Below are 19,007 nucleotides of genomic sequence, written 5' to 3'. Positions count from 1 at the left end.
CAGGCTTTGGCCCATGGGTCACCCCTTGTCCTGGCTCCTGAGGGCCTCCCTTCCCGGTTCTCCCCTCACCATTCCTTCCCCACCTCCTGCCAAAAAAGAAAAAGTTAGTGTAAAGCAAAGGGCCGGAGGGCTAAATTTAACTGTCCCAAAGTCGGAATCCATGGCTGAGTCACCAGAGAAGCTGCCCTGGCCTCCGGGCCCCCCTTCCCAGGCCTTGGCCCCTTTCTCCTCCCCTTCACCCCAGGGCTGGGGGGTGCCTGGATCACTCAGCCTCAGTTGGCCCCCTCTAGGGAATGGAGGGCTCATCTTTAGCAGCTGTCATACCCATAGTTGTCCTCTATGTGCCACCTTTTTATTGGGGGGAACGAGAGTTTTAGATTCTACACACATTCCCCCATTTAACACAAAAGGTTCAGAGGGGCCCTAGAAGGAGGGAGTGGGGGGGGCTGGCTTGTGAGGGGTTAATGCTGGGAGGCAGGAGGGGGGCTGGACCAAGGGGTGGAGAGAAGAGGAGGAGGCCTCAGCAGCAGAGAGAAGTGGCCAGAGAGGCCCAGGGGACAGTTAGGGACAGGCAGACATGCGGCCGGGGCCCCAGGGCATGGTCAGGGGCTGCCAGGCCCCGTGACGGGAGGACCCCAAACCCCCGGCCCGGGGAGGGGGCCATGGTGCGTGCTGGCCGACATGTCAGCCGAGGTACGGCTGAGGCAGCTCCAGCAACTGGTGCTGGACCCCAGCTTCCTGGGGCTGGAGCCCCTGCTCGACCTTCTCCTGGGCGTCCACCAGGAGCTGGGCGCCTCCGACCTGGCCCAGGACAAGTACGTGGTCGACTTCTTGCAGTGGGGTGAGTGCCAGCTGCGTGGATCGCTGGGGGGGTGGCAGAGGCTGGAGATGGGTCTGGGGGCAGGGGCCTGGTTTTGGGGGGTCAGATGCAGGGTGGGCATGGGGGAGATTGTTCCATTCAGAGACCCAGACCTTGAACCCAGGTCCTGGAGTGATATGCCAGCACTGGCCAGGGCAGCTATGACTCAGAACAGGCTTGGGAGCTCAGAACAGCCTCCCGTAGTCCCCTGCACCCCCCTCCCCAAATCTAGGCCTAGGGCCATGCTGGCAGTCCCATCTCCTGGGATCTTCCCCCAAAATGGGCCCTCTGGCCTTCCCACCCTGGTTCTCCAGAGCACAGGGCAGGCGCTGAGGGACAGTATGGGGCAGCTGCCAGGGGCGCGGCCAGTGGGCAGGTGTTCGGCGCCAGCCTCTCCAGTTGCCCCAACAGGTGCCCAGGCACGGGAGGGTGTGGTGACTCAGGCTGGCCCTGGGGGAGAACCAGCTCTGCAGACAGGCGCCACCCAGCACCCCCTCGGTCCCCCAGGGTTGAGGAGGGCCAAGTTGGGGCTCTTCTGGGTGTGCCCACCTTATAGATTCCATGATCCCAACCCCTCCCCAGTGCCTTGGTCCCTACTAGCCTACTAGTTGATTACTTGGTCTGCTAATCCTCCTAGTTCAGGGCCTCCAACCTTCCTGCTGTCTCCAGTGTTCCTCTTACAAGGTCCTTCCAGGAGGATGAACAGGCCTGGGGATCAGGAGGGGAGATGCTGCAACCTCAGCTTCCTGCCTTGTGTGCCCCCCTCCCACCCAGCCCAGGACTCTGGTTTGTGTCTCTCTGACACCTGCCACTCTGTGTCTGCCACTTGTCTGTCCCTCAGTGGCTTGCACTTGGTCCTTGGCCTCTGTGTGTCACTGTATATTTGCTGCCTCCCCACCCATTCCTGCTCCCTCCTTGCCTGTGTCCAGCCTTCTATTCCAGGCTGGGCTCCTCTCCATCATCCTCCTCCCACTTCACAGGTGGGAAGGTGGAGGCCAGAGGACCAGGCCACTTAGCCTCTGAAAACACTTCTCCCACTTCCCCCAGCCCTTAGGAACTCTCCCAGCCTCCCTTTTGCAGAGGATGGCAGCCCTGCTGGCAGGGTAAACTGAGGCCTAATGGGGGCGGGGGTCTGGCTCTCCAGGAAGGAGCGCTCCTTTTGTGGCCCGAGCCTGCATCTAGTGGCCCCTCCTCCTTCAGGCGGGCGGGGGAGGGGGCCTGGGTTCCCACTGCCTTAAAAGGGCTCAATGTCTTGGCTCTCTCCTCCCTCCCCCGTCCCTCGGCACTGGCGGGCTCTTCCCTGCTGGCCCACTCTGCCCCAGCCCCGTAGGGCCCCTCTCTGCAGCCTTATTTCTTACTGGCAGAGGGCACCCAGTCTCCCCCATTCTTGCTTGTACTGGTCCCTTTCTCCGTCCTGCCTCAGGTTCCCTGCTTCTTCCACCTTCTCAGAACCCAGGCCTCCCTCTCCCACTGTCCCTCCACCCCAGGCCAGAGCCCCTCTCTCACTGCTGTGTTCAACATCCCCAGCTGTGTGGGACCTGGGGCCAGTGACTTCACCTTTCTGAGCCTTGGTTTTCCCACGTGTAAATGAAGGGTCATCACAGAGCCCTCCTGGCATCTGGGAGGAGTAAGCTTGTCCACCGCTGGCTCTGTCTCCCTCTGCCTTGCCTTCTGCGGCCTCATCCCCAAGCCCAGTGTTCCGGTGTGGTACAAGAGCCACTGCCTCTGCACCTAGATACTGGATGAAAACGCATGTTCCAGACCATAACCCAAGACTTACTAAATCAGAATCCTGGGGGTGGGGCCCAGGAGCTGGCATTTTAACCGTCACCCTGGGCGGGGTGGGGGGGGTGGGGGGGTGGGGGGTGGACGTTCCCAAGCCCAGGGAAGTCTTAAGGACTGTGGCCTTATTTCTGCTCCTGCTGTTCCTCAGGGCCTCCCCTTCTGCAGTGTTTGTTACCCGACTTTGCACCCTGTTCCCCTTTGGCTCAATGCCCTGTCCCCAAAAGGACTTCCCAGGCATCTCATCTCGATGGGAAGGGAGTTTTGGGTCCTCAAAATCTCTCACAGTGGGTATGTGGGAGGCAGTCCCTAAGGTGAAACGGAGAAGCAGTGAGAGAGGGAGGCATAGAGGCAGAGACGGGGGAGAGCGAGAGGCATAGAGAGGAGACTGAGGGGCAAGGAGGAAGTCATCGAGGGGCAGAGATGGGGAGACCGAGGGACAGGGAGAGGAGGGCACCGAGGGTGTCCAGTGTCTGCCCCAGTGACACGCAGTTCTCGGCCTCCCATTCTCAGCGGAGCCCATCGCGGCGAGGCTTAAGGAAGTCCGACTGCAGAGGGATGACTTCGAGATTTTGAAGGTGATCGGACGCGGGGCGTTCAGCGAGGTGAGAGCGGAGCGGCGGCAGGCAGGGCTAGCCGGGGCAAAAGACGAGATTGGACTTGCGGTGGGCGGGGCCTTAGAAATTGATGAATGGCTGAGTGCTAGAACCTGGCCGGGCGGGGTATGGGGGCGGGACCTGGTAGGGTGGGCGTGGCGGCTGGGGGCGGGGCCCCAGCGGGCGGGGATGGAGTGGAGTACCGCCTGGGCAAGCCTCGCCCTCAGGTTCCACTGCCGCGTCCCACCTCCGCCTGCGCCACCCTGCTTTGACCTTTAGGTAGCGGTGGTGAAGATGAAGCAGACGGGCCAGGTGTACGCCATGAAGATCATGAATAAGTGGGACATGCTGAAGAGAGGCGAGGTGAGGGCCGGGGTTGGGTGTGGGGGTGTGGAGGACCTGGCCTCCCACCCCGATTCAGCTCTTCCGTGTGCCTCTTAGGTGTCATGTTTTCGTGAAGAGAGGGATGTGCTGGTGAACGGAGACCGGCGCTGGATCACGCAGCTTCACTTCGCCTTCCAGGACGAGAACTACCTGGTGAGCGCGGGCCACGGTGACTGGAAAGAGGGACCGCAGGCCCGGGGTGCCAATTTCGGGGCGGGAGGGGGAGAGGGAGGAGCTCTGGGAATGCCTGTGGTGGTGTGTGGTAGGAATGGGTCTCAGGTAAACGAGAGGCCTTCCTTACCTGGGGTGGGAGACGTCTCTTACCGCTCGTTTCTCCAGGGTGATTCTGGGGACCTCTGTGCAATAATGTCTTTTCTGGGGAAGTCTTACCTGGAGTGGGATTAGCACTCTGGGGTCTCTATGTGGGGTCACTGGACAAGGGGTACTTTGGGCCTCGGGAGATATCTGGAGTCTTTTTTTTTTCCCCCGGAATGTCTCTGGGGGAGTCAATCTCAGGTGACATCTGGGAAGAACATTTTATTTTGGGGGCGGGGTGTGCTCTCAGATTTGGCCTGGGAGATCTCTTGGGCTGTCTCGGGGCTGGAGTTGCCGGTTTTCTGTTCGCGGATGGAGCGTCTCTGGGAGCCTTTGTCCCGGGTGATCAGCGAGCGGCCTAGAGGGGCTACTGACCCCCCATAACATGCCCCCTCCCAGTACCTGGTTATGGAGTACTACGTGGGCGGGGACCTGCTAACACTGCTGAGCAAGTTTGGGGAGCGGATCCCGGTCGAGATGGCGCGCTTTTACCTGGCTGAGATTGTTATGGCCATAGACTCGGTGCACCGGCTGGGCTACGTGCACAGGTGGGCGAGGCTGGGGCTGAGGGGCGGGGCCTAGAGAGGGTCCACAGAGATGAGGGTACACGGAGATGGGGCTCACGGGGGGGCGGGGCCTTGAGGGCCGGCCCCAAAAGAGATAGCAAAGGTTGTATTCTTGGGAGGGTCTTGGGTCCCTGAGGGGTGGGACTTCACCTCTGGGGCCCACTGGGGGCGGGGCCTGAGGAGTAGTGTCCAGAGTTGTGGAATCCCCACAGGGGTGGGACCTGATGAGGTGGGCCTGGGGGCGGGGCCTGGAGGGGTGGGAACTGGAGAGGACTGCCCCGAAGAGATGCTGCCTAGAGGGGCGGGGTCTGGCGGGTTGGCGGGAAGGCGGTGCACTTATTCTCCCTTCCCCTCCCGTTCCCTCTCTTCTTCTGCCTTCGACGCAGAGACATCAAGCCGGACAACATTCTGCTGGACCGCTGCGGCCACATCCGCTTGGCCGACTTCGGCTCCTGCCTGAAAATGCAGGAGGACGGAACGGTGAGCGGGTTCGGCCGCCGAGGGGCGACTGAGACCACAATGAGGAGTGGGCTCTGGCGTGGGGCGGTGCCGGGTTAGGGGAGGGACTTATATTACGTGGGTGGGGCTTGTGATCCATGGGCGGGGCTAGATCATGGGGCGGAGCCAGAGCAGAGGAGGGGCTAGATCTGGACGTAGTATGGAACTCTGAGATGGAAGAAGGTGACCCAGCAGAAGTAACTGGGTGTGGGGCAGGGTTGGACCAGACAAAAGGAAAAACTAAGCCTTTGGGGCGTGGTTAGGAGGAGGAGGAGGAGCAGAGTTCAAGGATGGGGGAGGAGCCAGAGCCCGGAGGGGCAGGGCTCGATCCCAGCTCTGGTCCTGTGGTGCAGGTGCAGTCGCTGGTGGCCGTGGGCACCCCGGACTATCTGTCCCCCGAGATCCTGCAGGCCGTGGGCGGTGGGCCTGGAACTGGTAGCTACGGACCGGAGTGTGACTGGTGGGCGTTGGGCGTGTTCGCATATGAAATGTTCTACGGGCAGACGCCCTTCTACGCTGACTCCACGGCTGAGACATATGGCAAGATTGTCCACTACAAGGTGAGCGCCAGCCGGAGAAGCCCTCATGCCCCTCTGCACGTGCTCCCTGGCTAACATCTCCCCTCACCACCTCCGGATAGGAGCACCTGTCCCTGCCACTGACAGACTCAGGGATCCCCGAGGAGGCTCGAGATCTCATCCAGAGGCTGTTGTGTCCCCGGGAGGCACGGCTGGGCCAGGATGGAGCAGGCGACTTCCGGGAGCATCCTTTCTTTTTTGGTCTTGACTGGGATGGACTCCGGGACAGCGTGCCCCCCTTTACACCAGACTTTGAGGGCGCTACGGACACGTGCAACTTCGACGTGGTGGAGGATGGGCTCACTACCATGGTGAGCGGGGGCGGGGTAGGTACCTGCAACCCCTGCTCGCGACAAAGGGGACCCCCATCTCTCCTCCATAAGGTTGGGGTAATGACAGTGTCCACCTCCAGGCGCCCTGAGAGCATTAACTCATCAGAGCATCTGCTCTGTCAGTGCTGGGGATCCAGTGAGGACCTTGACCCACAATCAAGTGGCGTACACAGCTGCATTCCCAGACAGTGACTCCTGGAGAGATCAAGGCTAGGACCAGGCAGTCCATAAGGGGTCCTGACCCAGAATGAAGGTCAGGGAGGGCTTCCTGGAGGGGGTTATCTGAGCTGAGACCTGGAAGATGATGGGAGAGAGGAAGGAGAGGGCCGTAACAGAATCCTCCTTCCTTTAGCTGTCTATCTCACACAATGTTGACCAAGCTATCCCAGAGTGCTTGCTCAACTGTGGGTGCTCTTGTGCTGGGCAATGCCTGGTCCCTGCCCTCATCCCCTCAGGTCTAGAGAAGTATATACTTATTCTGTGTCAGGTGCCCTGAAGGAAAGCAACAGGATACAAGAAATAATGGGAGGGGCTGCTTTAGATAGGTCCCAAGTTGGGGTGGATTTTTTGAGGGGGGACATTTCAGCCCAGATTGGACTGGGTGAGGGCCAGCCCTTCCAACCATTGGTCACTTCTGTGCTTGTTTTGTGCAGGAGACGCTGTCAGACATTCGGGAGGGTTTGCCGCTGGGGATCCACCTGCCTTTCGTGGGCTACTCCTACGCCTGCATGGCCCTCAGGTAAGAGCTGGCACTGCGCTGTCTCATGAGAAAGAGTGGGACCGGGAGTCCAGAGTTTCCTCCTGGCTCCTGGGCACAAGGAAACCGTTGCTGATTCCAACTCATAGTGACCCCGTAGGACAGAGTAGGACTGTCCCATGGGGTTTACAAGGCTGTAAATCTTTATGGAAACAGAGGGCCACATCCTTCTCCTGCAGAGCCCCTGGTGGGTTCAAACCGCCGACTTTTCCATTAGCAGATGAGGGCTTAACCACTTTGTCACCAGGGCTCCTTTTGGCGCACGGTAGAATTGCAGGATCAGTTTCGGAATCTTACTGTCTTGGGACCAAGACTCTTAGGAGCCCAGAGTTGTAGGACCTTAAAATCTCAGACCATAAGTATTTTAAAATTTTAGATTCAACCGTAAAACCTTAGGGCCACAGGCTCAGCCTTCCAGATTCTTCCAACTTTCAGCTTTTCAGTCCCCAGGGTCATAGGACCTTAAACCATAGAAAGCAAGAATTTTATAGTCAATTGTAAAAGCTCACAAATTCATTGACTGACTCATGTACTCATAAAATATTTCAAAAACATTCATTGCACAAATAGTAGGTTGCTTATTGCAAAAATAGATTAGAAAATATGGATAAGCAAAAAGAAGCAGATGTACCTTAAGGCCAAGAAGAGGAAATAAGAAAGCTTACTGAGAAGTCTGAAAGACAGAGTGAGAGGCCTTTCTGGTTAGTAGGACAGATTACGCCCAGATTTATGAAAATCATAGTATAGGGTGCAGCTTTAGTTATTGGATGAAAAACAACAGGCTGATTTCGATATTCATTTCTAGGACTCTTCAGTGTAGTAGATGAATTTGGTTAATAAATTCTTGTTCATTATGAAAAAAAAAAGCTGCCCACCATTCAGCAGTGACTGGTGGTAGGTGTACACCCACGTACACACATATATACACACCTACACACACACACACTTAACAACCATGAAAGCCAAAAATCTGTTGCTGTTGAGTCAAGTCCGACTCGTAGCAATCCTCTAGGACAGAGTAGTTTCCAAGGAGTGCCTGGTGGATTCAAACTGCCAGCCCTTTGGTTAGCAGCTGTAGCACTTAACCACTGTGCCACCAGGGTTTCCTAACAACCATGTGAGTGTGTTATTTTCCAATCTGCTTTTGTTTTTGAACAATGTACAGTAAGTCTCCAAATCCGATTTTCTGACTAGTACCCTTTATGTTGTTATGTAAACTTGCTCTCACTTTGAAACAATTGAACTACCCCCTACTAGCAACAAATGCCGCACTCCTTCACTTGCAGGGAAAACCCTGGTGGTGTAGTGGTTAAGATCTATGGCTGCAAACCAAAAGGTCGGCAGTTCGAATCCGCCAGGCGCTCCTTGGCTACTCCATGGGGCAGTTCTACTCTGTCCTATAGGGGCAGTCGGAATGGACCTGATGGCAAGGGGTTTGGTTTGGGTTAGTCACTTGTAGGACCAGCTTTTAAATCTTTGAAAAGGTTCCCAGCCTTTTCTTGCACTTAAACCAGAAAACCCATTGCTGTTGAGTTGATTCCGACTCTTGAACTCAAGTAAGGCTAAATAAAAACCATATGCACCTGTTCGACTTATCTACAAATTCGATTTAAAGACACACTTAGGAACAGGTCTCGTAACTTGGGGACTGCCTGCATTGCAAATTCCATTCTTTACCATTAATGAACTACAATAATTTGGAACTACTGTGTGGTATTCTACTGAATGGATGGGTGAGGATTTATTTAACCCATCCTCTGGGATGAGTAGCCAGCAGGTTGGTCTGGGTATACGTCCAGGGTAATTAGGTCCTTGGGGCATCTTCCCACAAGTGGGATTGCTGGGTTAGAGGGGACATTCACTCTTTTTTTAAAAATATACATAATATTTTATTGCTTTTTCAATGAAGGTTTACATAGTAGTTGAGGTTCCCATTCAGCGATTTCTACACAAGTTGTTCAGTGACATTGGTTACTTTCTTCACAGTGTGTGAACATTCTCAATATCTCCATTCTGGTTGTTTCCTTTCCATTCATCTAGTTTCCCCACCCCTTACATTTTCATCTTTGTTTGAAGGTAATTGTTGACTATTTGGTCTCATGTAGGTGATTTTTTTAAAAAGAGTGCAGTACTTATAGGTGATACTCAATATTTTTTAAGCCAATTTGTTATTTTAGCTACAAGGTAACTTCAGGGGTTAGCTTCGATTCAAAATTTGAAGAGTATTGGGACATACACTTTCATTGTAATTTCATACTCCTAGGGAAGGTCTGCCCACCTCACAGCAGCTGAGTGGGTGGGGGACATGATAACATTTAGAGTCACAGTCTTGGGATCCTTGGAGGTAGCCAGAGCTAAAAACAAACAAACAAACAAAAAAACAACCCCTTGCCATTGAGTTGATTCCGACTCTTAGCAACCCTATAGGACAGGGTAGAACTGCCCCATAGGGTTTCCAAGGCTGTAATCTTTATGGAACCAGACTGCCCCATCTTTCCCTAGTGGGGCGGCTGGTGGGTTCGATCTGCTAACATTTTGGTTAGCAGCCAAGTGCTTAACCATTGCACCACCAGGGCTCTTTGTGGCCAGAGGGAGGTGGAGACAATTGGGTCCAAACTGCTCACTGTCCTGAAGCCCTGAGGAGAGGGCTGGCAGTGGTCACACCATGACGGAGGAGACAGGCAGATCTTAGAACATGGGTATCTGGACCCCAAGTTCCTGTAGAAGGGGCCAGGAACTATGTGAGGGGCAGCCCTGTCCCTAGAAAAAGGAGGATCTGTCACCCCAACCTGGCAATTTGTTCCCTTCACTCTGTACCCCCTCAAACCGTGGGGTCTTGGGGTCAGGCTGCCCTACACCCAGATCCCCACATGCCAGGGGATGGGTGGCCTCACAGATGGGGCTAGCCTTTCCTCCTCTCTCTTCCTTTCCCCAGAGATGATGAAGGCCCAGGCCCCACACCCATGGAGCTGGAGGCCCAGCCGTTGCCCGAGCCACACGTGCAAGCTCCCAGCCTGGAGCCCATGGCTCCCCCACCAGAGGAAACAGTAAGTGAAAGAAGAGGGTCTGTCAGGGACAGACAGGAAAGAAAAGCCAAGGGCCTCTAGGGGTGCTGTGTGTCATGAAGGGCTAACCCCTCTGGGAGCTTGCTCCATAAAAACCAAACCAGTTGCTGTCGAGGCAATTCCAACTCGTAGCCATCCTATAGGACAGAGTACAACTGCCCCACACGGTTTCCAAAGAGCGGCTGGTGGATTCAAACTGCTGACCTTTTGGTTAGCAGCCAACTGTTTAACCATTCTGCTACCAGAGCTCCATAGAAGTAGGCAGAAAAAAAAGTAGACAAGATTACTTCAAGCAGAGATGGTCCCTCTCTGAAGAAATTAAAACAGGGCGAGATGATGGCCATTAATTAGGGGGAGGACTCTCTGAGAATGTTGTCTTTAAGCTGAGCCAGCCAGGGGAAGAAAAGTACCAGTGACAAGAACCTTAAAGGCAAAGGCCTTAAAGTGGGACCCAACTGGTTTATTCTTGAAAGTGAGAGCAGGGTGACCCCTGTGACAGAGTAGAACTGCCCCATGTGGTTTCTTAGCTGTAATCTTTACTCTCCTGTGGAGCCACTGGGTGGCTTCGAACTGCCAGCCTTTCTGTTAGCAGCTGAGCACTTACCCATTGCACCACCAGGGCTCCTGAGAGGAGGGTACACTTGCTGTCATATTGATTCTGACTCACAGTAACCCTATAGGACAGGCTAGAACTGCCCCATATGGCTTTCAAGGCTGTAAATCTTTACAGAAGCAGACTGCCACATCTTTCTTCCCCTGAGCAGCTGGTAGGTTCGAACCTCTAACCTTTCTGTTAGCAGCTGGTGCTTAGCCACTATGCCACCAGGGCTCCTGAGAGGAGGCTAGTAAGACTAAAGTGCCACATGAGATGTGAGGGGAGACTGGAGAGGCCAGCAGGAGACAGGCCGAGCTGATCTTCTGAGGGCAGTGGGGAGCTGGTGATGTTCTGAGCAGAGGAGGGACATGGCCGAGCTAAGTTGGTGTTTTAGGACTAGCCCTTTGGTTGCTTTGTTGCATGGGAGGGAACCAGATTAAAGGCTGGAGACCAGTGATGGGGCTGAGGGTAAGGGAGGAGTGGGCCTGGACCATCGCAGGAGCTGTGGAGATTGGGTGGGGAGTGGAACACGAGCGAGGATCGGGGCTTGGAATCCATGCCCAAGTGGCAAGTGCTCCAGGAGCCACAGGCCGCCCTGAGCCCTGTCCTCACCCGCAGGCGGAAGTGGCAGTTTCGGAGGCGATCTTCCAGGTGGATGAGGCCGAGGTGACGCTGCGGGAGCTCCAGGAGGCCCTGGAGGAGGAGGTGCTGTCCCGGCAGAGCCTGAGCCAGGAGCTGGAGGCCATCCGCACGGCTAACCAGAACTTCGCCAGGTCAGGGCCGGGGCGCGGGGCCCGTGGCAACCCTCCGCAGCCCTTAGCGCCGGGACCCCGACAGGCTCACCGTCCTTACCTCCCCGCAGTCAGCTACGCGAGGCCGAGGCCCGGAACCGAGACCTGGAGGCGCACGTCCGGCAGCTACAGGAGCGGATGGAGGAGCTGCAGGCAGAGGGAGCTGCAGGCGAGTTCCCCATCCGCCTCCTCTCCCAAGGGCGTCGGGGGAGGTGGGCCAGCGGCCCGGCGGGGCGTGTGTGGACACCTGGGGGAGGCGAGGGATGCAGGCTGGGGCACGCCGCGCCACCGCCCTCCTCCGCCCTTTCACGCGCCCTACGCCTCTCTCTTCTCCTTCCAGCTGTCACGGGGGTCCCCAGTCCCCGGGCCACGGATCCACCTTCCCATGTAAGATCCCTTTCTTTCCCCTGCCTCAAGCCTGCTGTCCCCCTCTGCGGACCCCTAGGGCTCACCCTACCTCTTTGGGGCTCCAGACGGGAGACTCCTCCATTCAGCCCCACATCGAGCAGCTCCCCCTCGCTTCAGGCCTCTTCAAAAATCCCCTCGGGGATCTCCCTAGATTCCCTCCCCAACCTCGACGCCCCTGGCTGTCTCTCGCCCCACGCTCAGGGCGGCTGGGCTGGGCTCCGATCGGGTCACCTGTCCCTTCTCTCTCCAGCTAGATGGCCCCCCGGCCGTGGCTCTGGGCCAGTGCCCGCTGGTGGGGCCAGGCCCCCTGCACCGCCACCACCTGCTGCTCCCTGCCAGGGTATGTCCGGCTGCCCACGCCCGCCCAAGGCCGCGTCCCTGCCTGGCTCCGCGCATCCCCCCGCCGCCTCTGCTTAGTTGTCTGTGCCCGGCTCCGCCCGCCGAGGGAGGGGAAAAATGCTCGGGCAACCAATCAACACAGGCCGCTAGGAAGCAGCCAATAACGAGTTCGAACGGCATTTGCGGCTTGTGAGCAGGCCAACCACAGCTGCGCTCGCTGTCGGGAACGGGGGGGTTGGGAGAACAGGAGGACTAGGGATTAATCCAAGAGTGGGGGCGGGGCTCTCCCCGGTAGCCAATGAGAGGCCAGCGTCACCGCTGCTGATCCCGCCCTCTCCCCCGCAGGTCCATAGGCCTGGCTTATCGGAGGCGCGTTCCCTGCTCGTGCTCGCCGCTGCTCTGGCTGGTGCCGCCGCCGTGGGCGGCACTGGGTTGGTGGCCCGCGCCAGCCATCTCGCCCCGGCCAGGCACCGCCCCGGAGCCACCTTCGCCCCCTGAACCCTAGAACCCCAGCCTGTTCTCGACTCGGGCCCCGCTGGATGGTTGGGTGACCCGGGCACGGCCCAGAAGCCGCTCCCTCCGCCTCCCCGCGCACATCAATCCGGGCGCGGGTCCCCGCCCCAGCGCCAACCCTGTGATCCGGACCTGCCCCCTGGCGGCCGGGGAGGGAGGAGCCGGGTCCGCGGCCGAAGAATGGGGCTCCCCGGGAGGTAGTGGTCAGGAATATTCCTGCTGCTGTGAGGCATCGCGGACCACCTCCTTCCTCCGGCCGGGCTGAGGACCCGACGTGGATGGAAAACTGCGGTGCAGGGAAGGCAGCAGGGCCGGGGCTCGGCCAGCCGTTCTTCACTCTCCACGCACCCCCCACCCACCATCGGCTCGCAAACCACTCTGTGCACCAGGCCCTACTCTCCCGGGAACGTGCTATTCCAGCGGCGACTTCGGCGCCCGATGCGAGCTCCGCTCGCTGTCTTGGGACCCTTTTGCTTTTGCCGGCCCCGCTTTGTCAGGGACTCCTGCGGCCCCTCACGTGCGCTGCTCTCCGAGCCAAGGCCGGCTCCGCCCGCTCGGCGGTTTGGGTATTTATTGACCTTGTCCTCCAATCCGCCGACAGGCTCCAGGACCCCAGCACCCTAACCCACGGTTTGGATGCACTGAGACCCCCTACATTCCTCGGTATTTATTGTCTCTCCCCACCTAGGCCCCCACCCCCGACCCTCGCAAATAAAAGGCCCTCTCTTCTGTCCAAAGCGCCGAACTTCACAGCGTCCGTTCAGTTTGCGTTGTGGGAGGGAGGCTGCTCAGCGAGCCAGTCAGAAGGAGGATGGGGCCGGCCAATGGCCTGGCCGGGAGCTAGCGGGACGACAAGCGGACGAATCAGGCTTGGGTGGAGGAAAAGCTGAGGGGCGGGGCTGCAGTATCCGGCCAATAGGAGAGAGCGAGCGGGCCCACCGCCCACCGTGCAGCTGTGGCCCAGCTGTGCTACGCCTGGTTTTCTGCGCTGGGAGGAAGGGGGCTGGGCCGGCAGCGCGCGGGCCACCCTTTACACTGCGCCTGCGCGGGCCACGCGAATCCGCGCCAGGACGCAGGCTCGCGAAAAGTTGCTGCAAACTTTCTCGCCCCCTTCCCTCGCCCCTCCTCCCAGCCAGACCCGCCCCCCTGTGGAGCCGGGAATTCCGAGGGGCGGAGCGCAGGCTGAGATGGGGAGCGGGGGGCCTCCCGAGGACCCCGGAGACGGAGGCGTGCTGGAGCTTAAGCTCGGGGCGGAGGTGGCTTCGCGCCCTTAGTCCTCCCGGACGGCCCGTTACCCTCTCCGTTGTCCCGATGGGGAAATTAAGGCCCTGAGCCAGAGGAACACGCGGGGGGAGGCAAAAAGCGCGGCCAGAGGCGGAGGGAAAACAAAGAATCACGGACAAACGGGGAGGGGACGGACACACACAGACGTAGGGACAGAGACCCGAGTAGGAGAGTTGGCCCGGCACTGGGCGAGGGGCGCGGGGACGGCCGGAGGAGAAGATCGGGAAGCGCGAAGGGGAGAGGAGAGGGGAGGGGGCCGGGGGAAGCCCGAGGGAGGAGGAGAGGGGGAGGAACTTCCCAAAGTTACAAAACATGGCTACCTTGCCTGCGGAGCCGAGCGCGGGGCCGGCGGCCGGAGGGGAGGCTGCGGCCGCGGCAGCCGAGGAGGAGGAGGAGGAAGCGCGCCAGCTCCTGCAGACTTTGCAGGCGGCCGAGGGTGAGGCGGCGGCGGCGGCCGGGGCCAGGGCGGGCGAAGCGGCGGCGGGAGCGGAGGGCCCGGGGTCCCCGGGCGTCCCCGGTTCGCCCTCCGAGGCTGCTGCCGAGCCGCCCACGGGCCTCCGCTTCTCGCCCGAGCAGGTGGCGTGCGTGTGTGAGGCGCTGCTCCAGGCGGGCCATGCCGGCCGCTTGAGCCGCTTCCTGGGCGCGCTGCCCCCGGCCGAGCGCCTACGTGGCAGCGATCCGGTGCTGCGCGCGCGGGCCTTGGTGGCCTTCCAGCGGGGCGAGTACGCCGAGCTCTACCGGCTCCTCGAGAGCCGCCCCTTCCCTGCTGCCCACCACGCCTTCCTGCAGGACCTTTACCTCCGCGCACGCTACCACGAGGCCGAGCGGGCCCGCGGCCGCGCACTGGGCGCCGTGGACAAGTACCGGCTGCGCAAGAAGTTCCCGCTGCCCAAGACCATCTGGGACGGCGAGGAGACCGTGTACTGCTTCAAGGAGCGCTCCCGCGCCGCGCTCAAGGCCTGCTATCGCGGCAACCGCTACCCTACGCCCGACGAGAAGCGCCGCCTGGCCACCCTCACTGGCCTCTCGCTCACGCAGGTCAGCAACTGGTTCAAGAACCGGCGACAGCGCGACCGGACCGGGGGCGGCGGCGGCGCGCCCTGCAAGAGGTGAGGAACCCGGGCAGCGCGAGCCCCGCTTGTCCGGGGCGTTCTATTTACAATCCGACACCGCAACCCCCGTGCCCAGTGCGAGAGTCAGCGCGCCGACCTCCGCGCACACCTTACACTCACCTGCTCTTTCGCCCGGGAGAGCAGGGGGAAAGCGCGGGTCAGAAAGGCACACGCCCCGGGCCTTCTACCCCTGGACATCAGTGCATCGCGCGCACAGCCTAGACCTCTTCCCTCGCTCCACGCAAGGCTCCAGCCCAAATCCCTATCCAGTTTGAGGTTAGATTCAGGGGAGACATTGAGAAAGTGGAGCCTCTGGGGGGGCCTCTGGAGAGGAAGCGGGGGACCTTTGTTCACCCCACCCCCAGCAGGAACTTCTTTCAGGCCGCCAGACCGTCCCTGACCCGTTACTTTGCCCTACACACCCCCACACCCCCCTCGGGGGCCAAACAGCGTGGTCTGTCGTCTGTCTTTGTTGTGAAACGTGAACCTTCCCCAGCTCCGGTTTCCCTGTAACTCTAGCCCTTCCCCTCCCACCCAGGGCCGCCGGCCTCTCACTCCCTTCTCTGCCTCCCCAGGGGAGGGTACCGGGAGCTGAGCAGCAGCCACCTCCTGGCTCACTCTCTGTCGGACAAGCAGCCTGGCCCAGAGAACTGAGGGACAGCCGTGGTGCACAGCCTCTGGGGCCTGGAGGCCAAGGGGCTGGGAAAGGAGGGTCTCTTTCTCCTGTCCCATAAGATTTTAGGTTTTTTTGTGGTCTTGTCAGTGTGGAGTCTGTAGAAGCTATGTGTCTGGAGTCTTGATTTCGGGAGGTTCTATAACTGTTCTAAGGGTGTATGCAAGAGCTGGGGCTGGGATAAGTGGGGAGTCTTCTGTGGAGAAGTCAGGCTGGCCCAGTGTTCAGGACCACAGCTTACCATCCTCTCTCCACCAGTGAGTCTGATGGGAACCCTACCACGGAGGACGAGTCCAGCCGGAGTCCCGAGGACCTGGAGAGGGGGGTGGCCTCAGTGGCTGCTGAGGCCTCAGCCCAGGGCTCCATCTTCTTGGCTGGGGCCACCCCTCCAGCGCCCTGCCCTGCCTCCTCTTCCATCCTGGTGAACGGGAGCTTTCTGGCTGCTGGCAACTCTCCAGCAGTGCTCCTCAACGGGAGCCCTGTCATCATCAATAGTCTGGCCCTGGGCGAAGCCTCCAGCCTGGGCCCCCTGCTACTCACAGGGGGTGGGGGCGCCCCTCCACCGCAGCCCAGTACCCAGGGGGCCAGTGAGGCCAAGGCCTCCCTGGTCCTGGACCCCCAGACAGGGGAGGTTCATCTGGAAGAGACGCAGCCTGAAGCATCCGAGATCAAGGGAGCCCAAGTGGCTGCATCAGGTCTGGCCGGAGAGGAGGTTTCAGGGCCCCTGCCCCAGGTGGTGCCTGGCCCCCCCACAGCTGCCACCTTTCCCCTGCCACCAGGACCACTGCCGACAGTGGCTGCTCCACAGGTGGTGCCACTCTCCCCACCACCTGGGTACCCTGCAGGCCTGGGCCCCACCTCCCCGCTGTTGAACCTGCCCCAGGTAGTACCCACCTCACAGGTGGTGACCCTGCCCCAGGCTGTGGGGCCACTGCAGCTGTTAGCAGCTGGGCCAGGCAGCCCTGTGAAGGTGGCAGCCGCAGCAGGCCCTGCCAACGTGCACCTGATAAATTCCGGGGTGGGTGTGACCACTCTGCAGCTCCCTTCAGCCACAGCCCCAGGTATCTTCTTCTGCCTCCCTCTGAGTGAGAGCTGGGTGGGGGGCATGTTATCTCAGAGGGAGAAGGCCGGGGGTGTCGGTAGGTTTCTGGGGGTGTCTCATCCCTGGCATGTCAAAGTGGGCTTCTGTGTAGGGCACTGAGGCTCAAGCCACACAGCCTGAGCCCCACCCCAAAAGGGCTCCATTTTGCCTCTGGCTCATCTCCATGGGGACCGCCCCCACCTCTGTCCCAAGCCAGCAGCCCCCGTCTCTAACAGCTCTTGGCCCATCTCTCCCCACAGGAAACTTCCTCCTGGCGAATCCTGTGTCTGGCAGCCCCATCGTGACAGGTGTGGCTGTGCAGCAGGGCAAGATCATCCTCACTGCCACCTTCCCCACCAGCATGCTGGTCTCCCAGGTGCTGCCACCCACCCCCAGCCTGGCCCTGCCCCTGAAGCCAGAGACGGCCCTCTCAGTGCCCGAAGGAGCCCTCCCGGTGGCGCCCAGCCCCGCTCTCCCGGAGGCCCACACGCTAGGCACTCTTTCTGTGCAGCAGCCGCTGCCACCGCCACCACCCCCAGCTGCCGCCACCACCACCACCACTGCTGTTGCCACCACTACAGGCCTTCCCTTCTCCCCAGACTCCTCCAGCCTCCTGCCCAGCTTCCCAGCACCCCCGCCGCCAGAGGGGCTGATGCTGTCTCCCGCTGCAGTACCCGTGTGGCCAGCGGGGCTGGAACTGAGCACAGGAACCGAGGGGCTGCTGGAAGTGGAGAAGGGGCTGGCGACGCAGGCCCCCCACACTGTGCTGAGGCTGCCAGACCCTGACTCCGAGGGGCTGCTCCTGGGGTCCACAGCAGGGGGTGAGGTGGATGAGGGGCTGGAAGCCGAGGCCAAGGTCCTGACCCAGCTGCAGTCAGTGCCCGTGGAAGAGCCCTTGGAACTGTGACCCAGTCCGCCCTTACTCCCTCCTGACAATGGTGCTCAAAAGACCTGGGGGCAGGCCTGGGAGCCGGCAACCTCCCAGAAACAATTGCTGCAACTGAAGATGCCCCGCACTACACCTCTCTGGGCAGGCTCAGCCCTACCAGGGACTCAGCCCTGTCCCCTCTCTGGATGGAGAGACCTTCTGTTACAGCCCTCTCCTTGCTCTGCCCCCCACACATATGGGGGTGGGGGTTCTTGACTCAGGGGCTCTGCCCCCCACGACCTGGTACTAGCTGTGAGCTGAAGACTCTGCCAAATGGCTGGACTTCCAACCCCCTTGAGCCGTCTCCCTGTCACTCCCTAACACACTGTTAATAGCTCCACTGTTGTCCGTTGTCCTCAGAACTGTGTGGAACTCATGAAACTCAGAGGGGAGGACAGGCAGACCCTCCCCAGCTCAGCACTTCTTGCTGAAAAGGGACGCAGGTCTGGGTGGGCTCCAGAGCAGGGGTGCCTGTCTTCCCCTCACCCTCACGTCCAGCCCCAGACCAAAGATGCCCTCATCTGCCCCCAGGGGCAACTTCTAGCCCCTGCCCCCCCACATCATTTGTACCCTAAATCTTTATTTTTCTAGGACGTGTTATGTCTCTGTTTCAATAAAAAAGTAACAGACAATTAGAACCATAGGGGTGTGGGTTAACTTCCAAATAACTTGCCCAAAGGAGACCTGAACAACAGAAAGCCTGGTTTGAGGTTCAGGCTCTCTGATCTCCACTTCCTGAGTGGGAACGTTTGCGGTGAGGCTTGGGAAAGTGTGGGCTGGGAGGTTTCTTTCAACCTCAGCCCAAGGCGGGGGGCCCACAGATCTAGGGGGAAGGATGCCCCAGTGCCACGGGACGGGCTGAGATGGGAGAGCCTGGAGTCCTCTCTGCTGCTGGTAACAAGGGTTCTACTTGCTTTATTTCATTTAGAACAATAAATAATCTATAAATAGAACAGTGGCAGTGGGGAAGGTGAACAGGGTGGAAACCATTTGATTCTGGGGTGGGGGGGAGAAGGGCAGAGGTGACCCCTCCACATCTCCTCACCTCCCTGCATTTCATTTGGGCTCCCTTCCCCACCCTGAGGGTCCTCTGACAAGCCAGAGGGGAGGAGAGAGACTGCCCAAGGCAGCCTTACACCGTGAACACCTAAAACGGGGTCAATAAATAAGCCCAAGTTAACAGGGCTGGGGCCGGGGGACCTCCCCCTCTCCGCTCCCGGCTTCAGACGGCTTCAGACACTACCGTGGAGCTGCCAGGAGGTGAGAGCGGAGGGGGGCCGCCGGCCCTCACTGGCCAGGAGGGGGCTGAGGGGCCCGCCCCGGGGATGGGGACGAACGGGCCTTCTCGGCCAACAGCTGGTAGAAGGGCTTGGGCGGGTCCCAGTCGTCGTCCTCACTGCTGGACCTCTCCTGCTTCACAATGCGGTTGTGCTGGCGGCTGAACCTGCGTGCCTTGATGCTGGGGGGAGATGGGGCCTCACTCACCTCCTGGGGAGCTCAGTCCCACCCCCGAGTCCACCCCCAGCGGTGACCAGGGCCTGGGCTGCGGCA

General features: G+C 59.7%; 3 protein-coding genes across 9 annotated transcripts in view; 2 read left to right on the top strand and 1 right to left on the bottom strand.

Moving 5' to 3' along the window:
- Positions 1-523: 523 nt before the first annotated feature.
- On the top strand, positions 524-13,896 carry DMPK (DM1 protein kinase). Of its 7 annotated transcripts, none has more exons than XM_064293844.1 (15): positions 530-841; positions 3,155-3,246; positions 3,517-3,600; positions 3,679-3,774; positions 4,336-4,484; positions 4,889-4,982; positions 5,354-5,560; positions 5,641-5,889; positions 6,564-6,649; positions 9,603-9,714; positions 10,946-11,100; positions 11,190-11,287; positions 11,459-11,505; positions 11,781-11,866; positions 12,211-13,896. In XM_064293844.1, exons 1-15 carry the CDS (start codon positions 682-684, stop codon positions 12,368-12,370), a joined length of 1,875 nt encoding a protein of 624 aa, XP_064149914.1. In that variant the 5' UTR covers positions 530-681; the 3' UTR covers positions 12,371-13,896. The 7 variants fall into 7 exon arrangements, with proteins under 7 accessions (XP_064149911.1, XP_064149910.1, XP_064149914.1 ...); XM_064293846.1 differs by having other exon boundaries at positions 11,777-11,866; XM_064293843.1 differs by having other exon boundaries at positions 531-841; positions 5,641-5,904.
- On the top strand, positions 13,896-18,773 carry SIX5 (SIX homeobox 5). Its single transcript, XM_064293848.1, has 3 exons — positions 13,896-14,771; positions 15,706-16,508; positions 16,789-18,773. The coding sequence occupies exons 1-3, from the start codon at positions 13,975-13,977 to the stop codon at positions 17,433-17,435; spliced, it is 2,247 nt and encodes a 748-aa protein (XP_064149918.1). The 5' UTR covers positions 13,896-13,974; the 3' UTR covers positions 17,436-18,773.
- Positions 18,744-19,007, bottom strand: part of MEIOSIN (meiosis initiator) — a 38,847-nt gene continuing 38,583 nt past the window's right edge. The window contains exon 15 of the mRNA XM_064293504.1: positions 18,744-18,915. Within this exon, the coding sequence (XP_064149574.1) occupies positions 18,744-18,915 (172 nt within the window). The remainder of the gene's footprint in view (positions 18,916-19,007) is intronic.

The sequence above is a fragment of the Loxodonta africana genome, chromosome 11, assembly GCF_030014295.1.
Source record: "Loxodonta africana isolate mLoxAfr1 chromosome 11, mLoxAfr1.hap2, whole genome shotgun sequence".
In the NCBI taxonomy this organism is placed as follows: Eukaryota; Metazoa; Chordata; class Mammalia; order Proboscidea; family Elephantidae; genus Loxodonta; species Loxodonta africana.
Note: the sequence above shows the minus strand (reverse complement) of the source record. Positions and strands in the feature narration are given on the sequence as shown.

Bases quoted from the DNA above. Each gene is read 5' to 3' on its own strand.
- SIX5 (XM_064293848.1), top strand. From the start codon at position 13,975: ATGGCTACCTTGCCTGCGGAGCCGAGCGCGGGGCCGGCGGCCGGAGGG. The intron at 14,772-15,705 runs GTGAGGAACCCG...TCTCTCCACCAG, and splicing joins GGCGGCGCGCCCTGCAAGAG to TGAGTCTGATGGGAACCCTA. The intron at 16,509-16,788 runs GTATCTTCTTCT...CTCTCCCCACAG, and splicing joins CCCTTCAGCCACAGCCCCAG to GAAACTTCCTCCTGGCGAAT.
- DMPK (XM_064293840.1), top strand. From the start codon at position 682: ATGTCAGCCGAGGTACGGCTGAGGCAGCTCCAGCAACTGGTGCTGGAC. The intron at 5,561-5,640 runs GTGAGCGCCAGC...ACCTCCGGATAG, and splicing joins GCAAGATTGTCCACTACAAG to GAGCACCTGTCCCTGCCACT. The intron at 9,715-10,945 runs GTAAGTGAAAGA...CCTCACCCGCAG, and splicing joins CTCCCCCACCAGAGGAAACA to GCGGAAGTGGCAGTTTCGGA.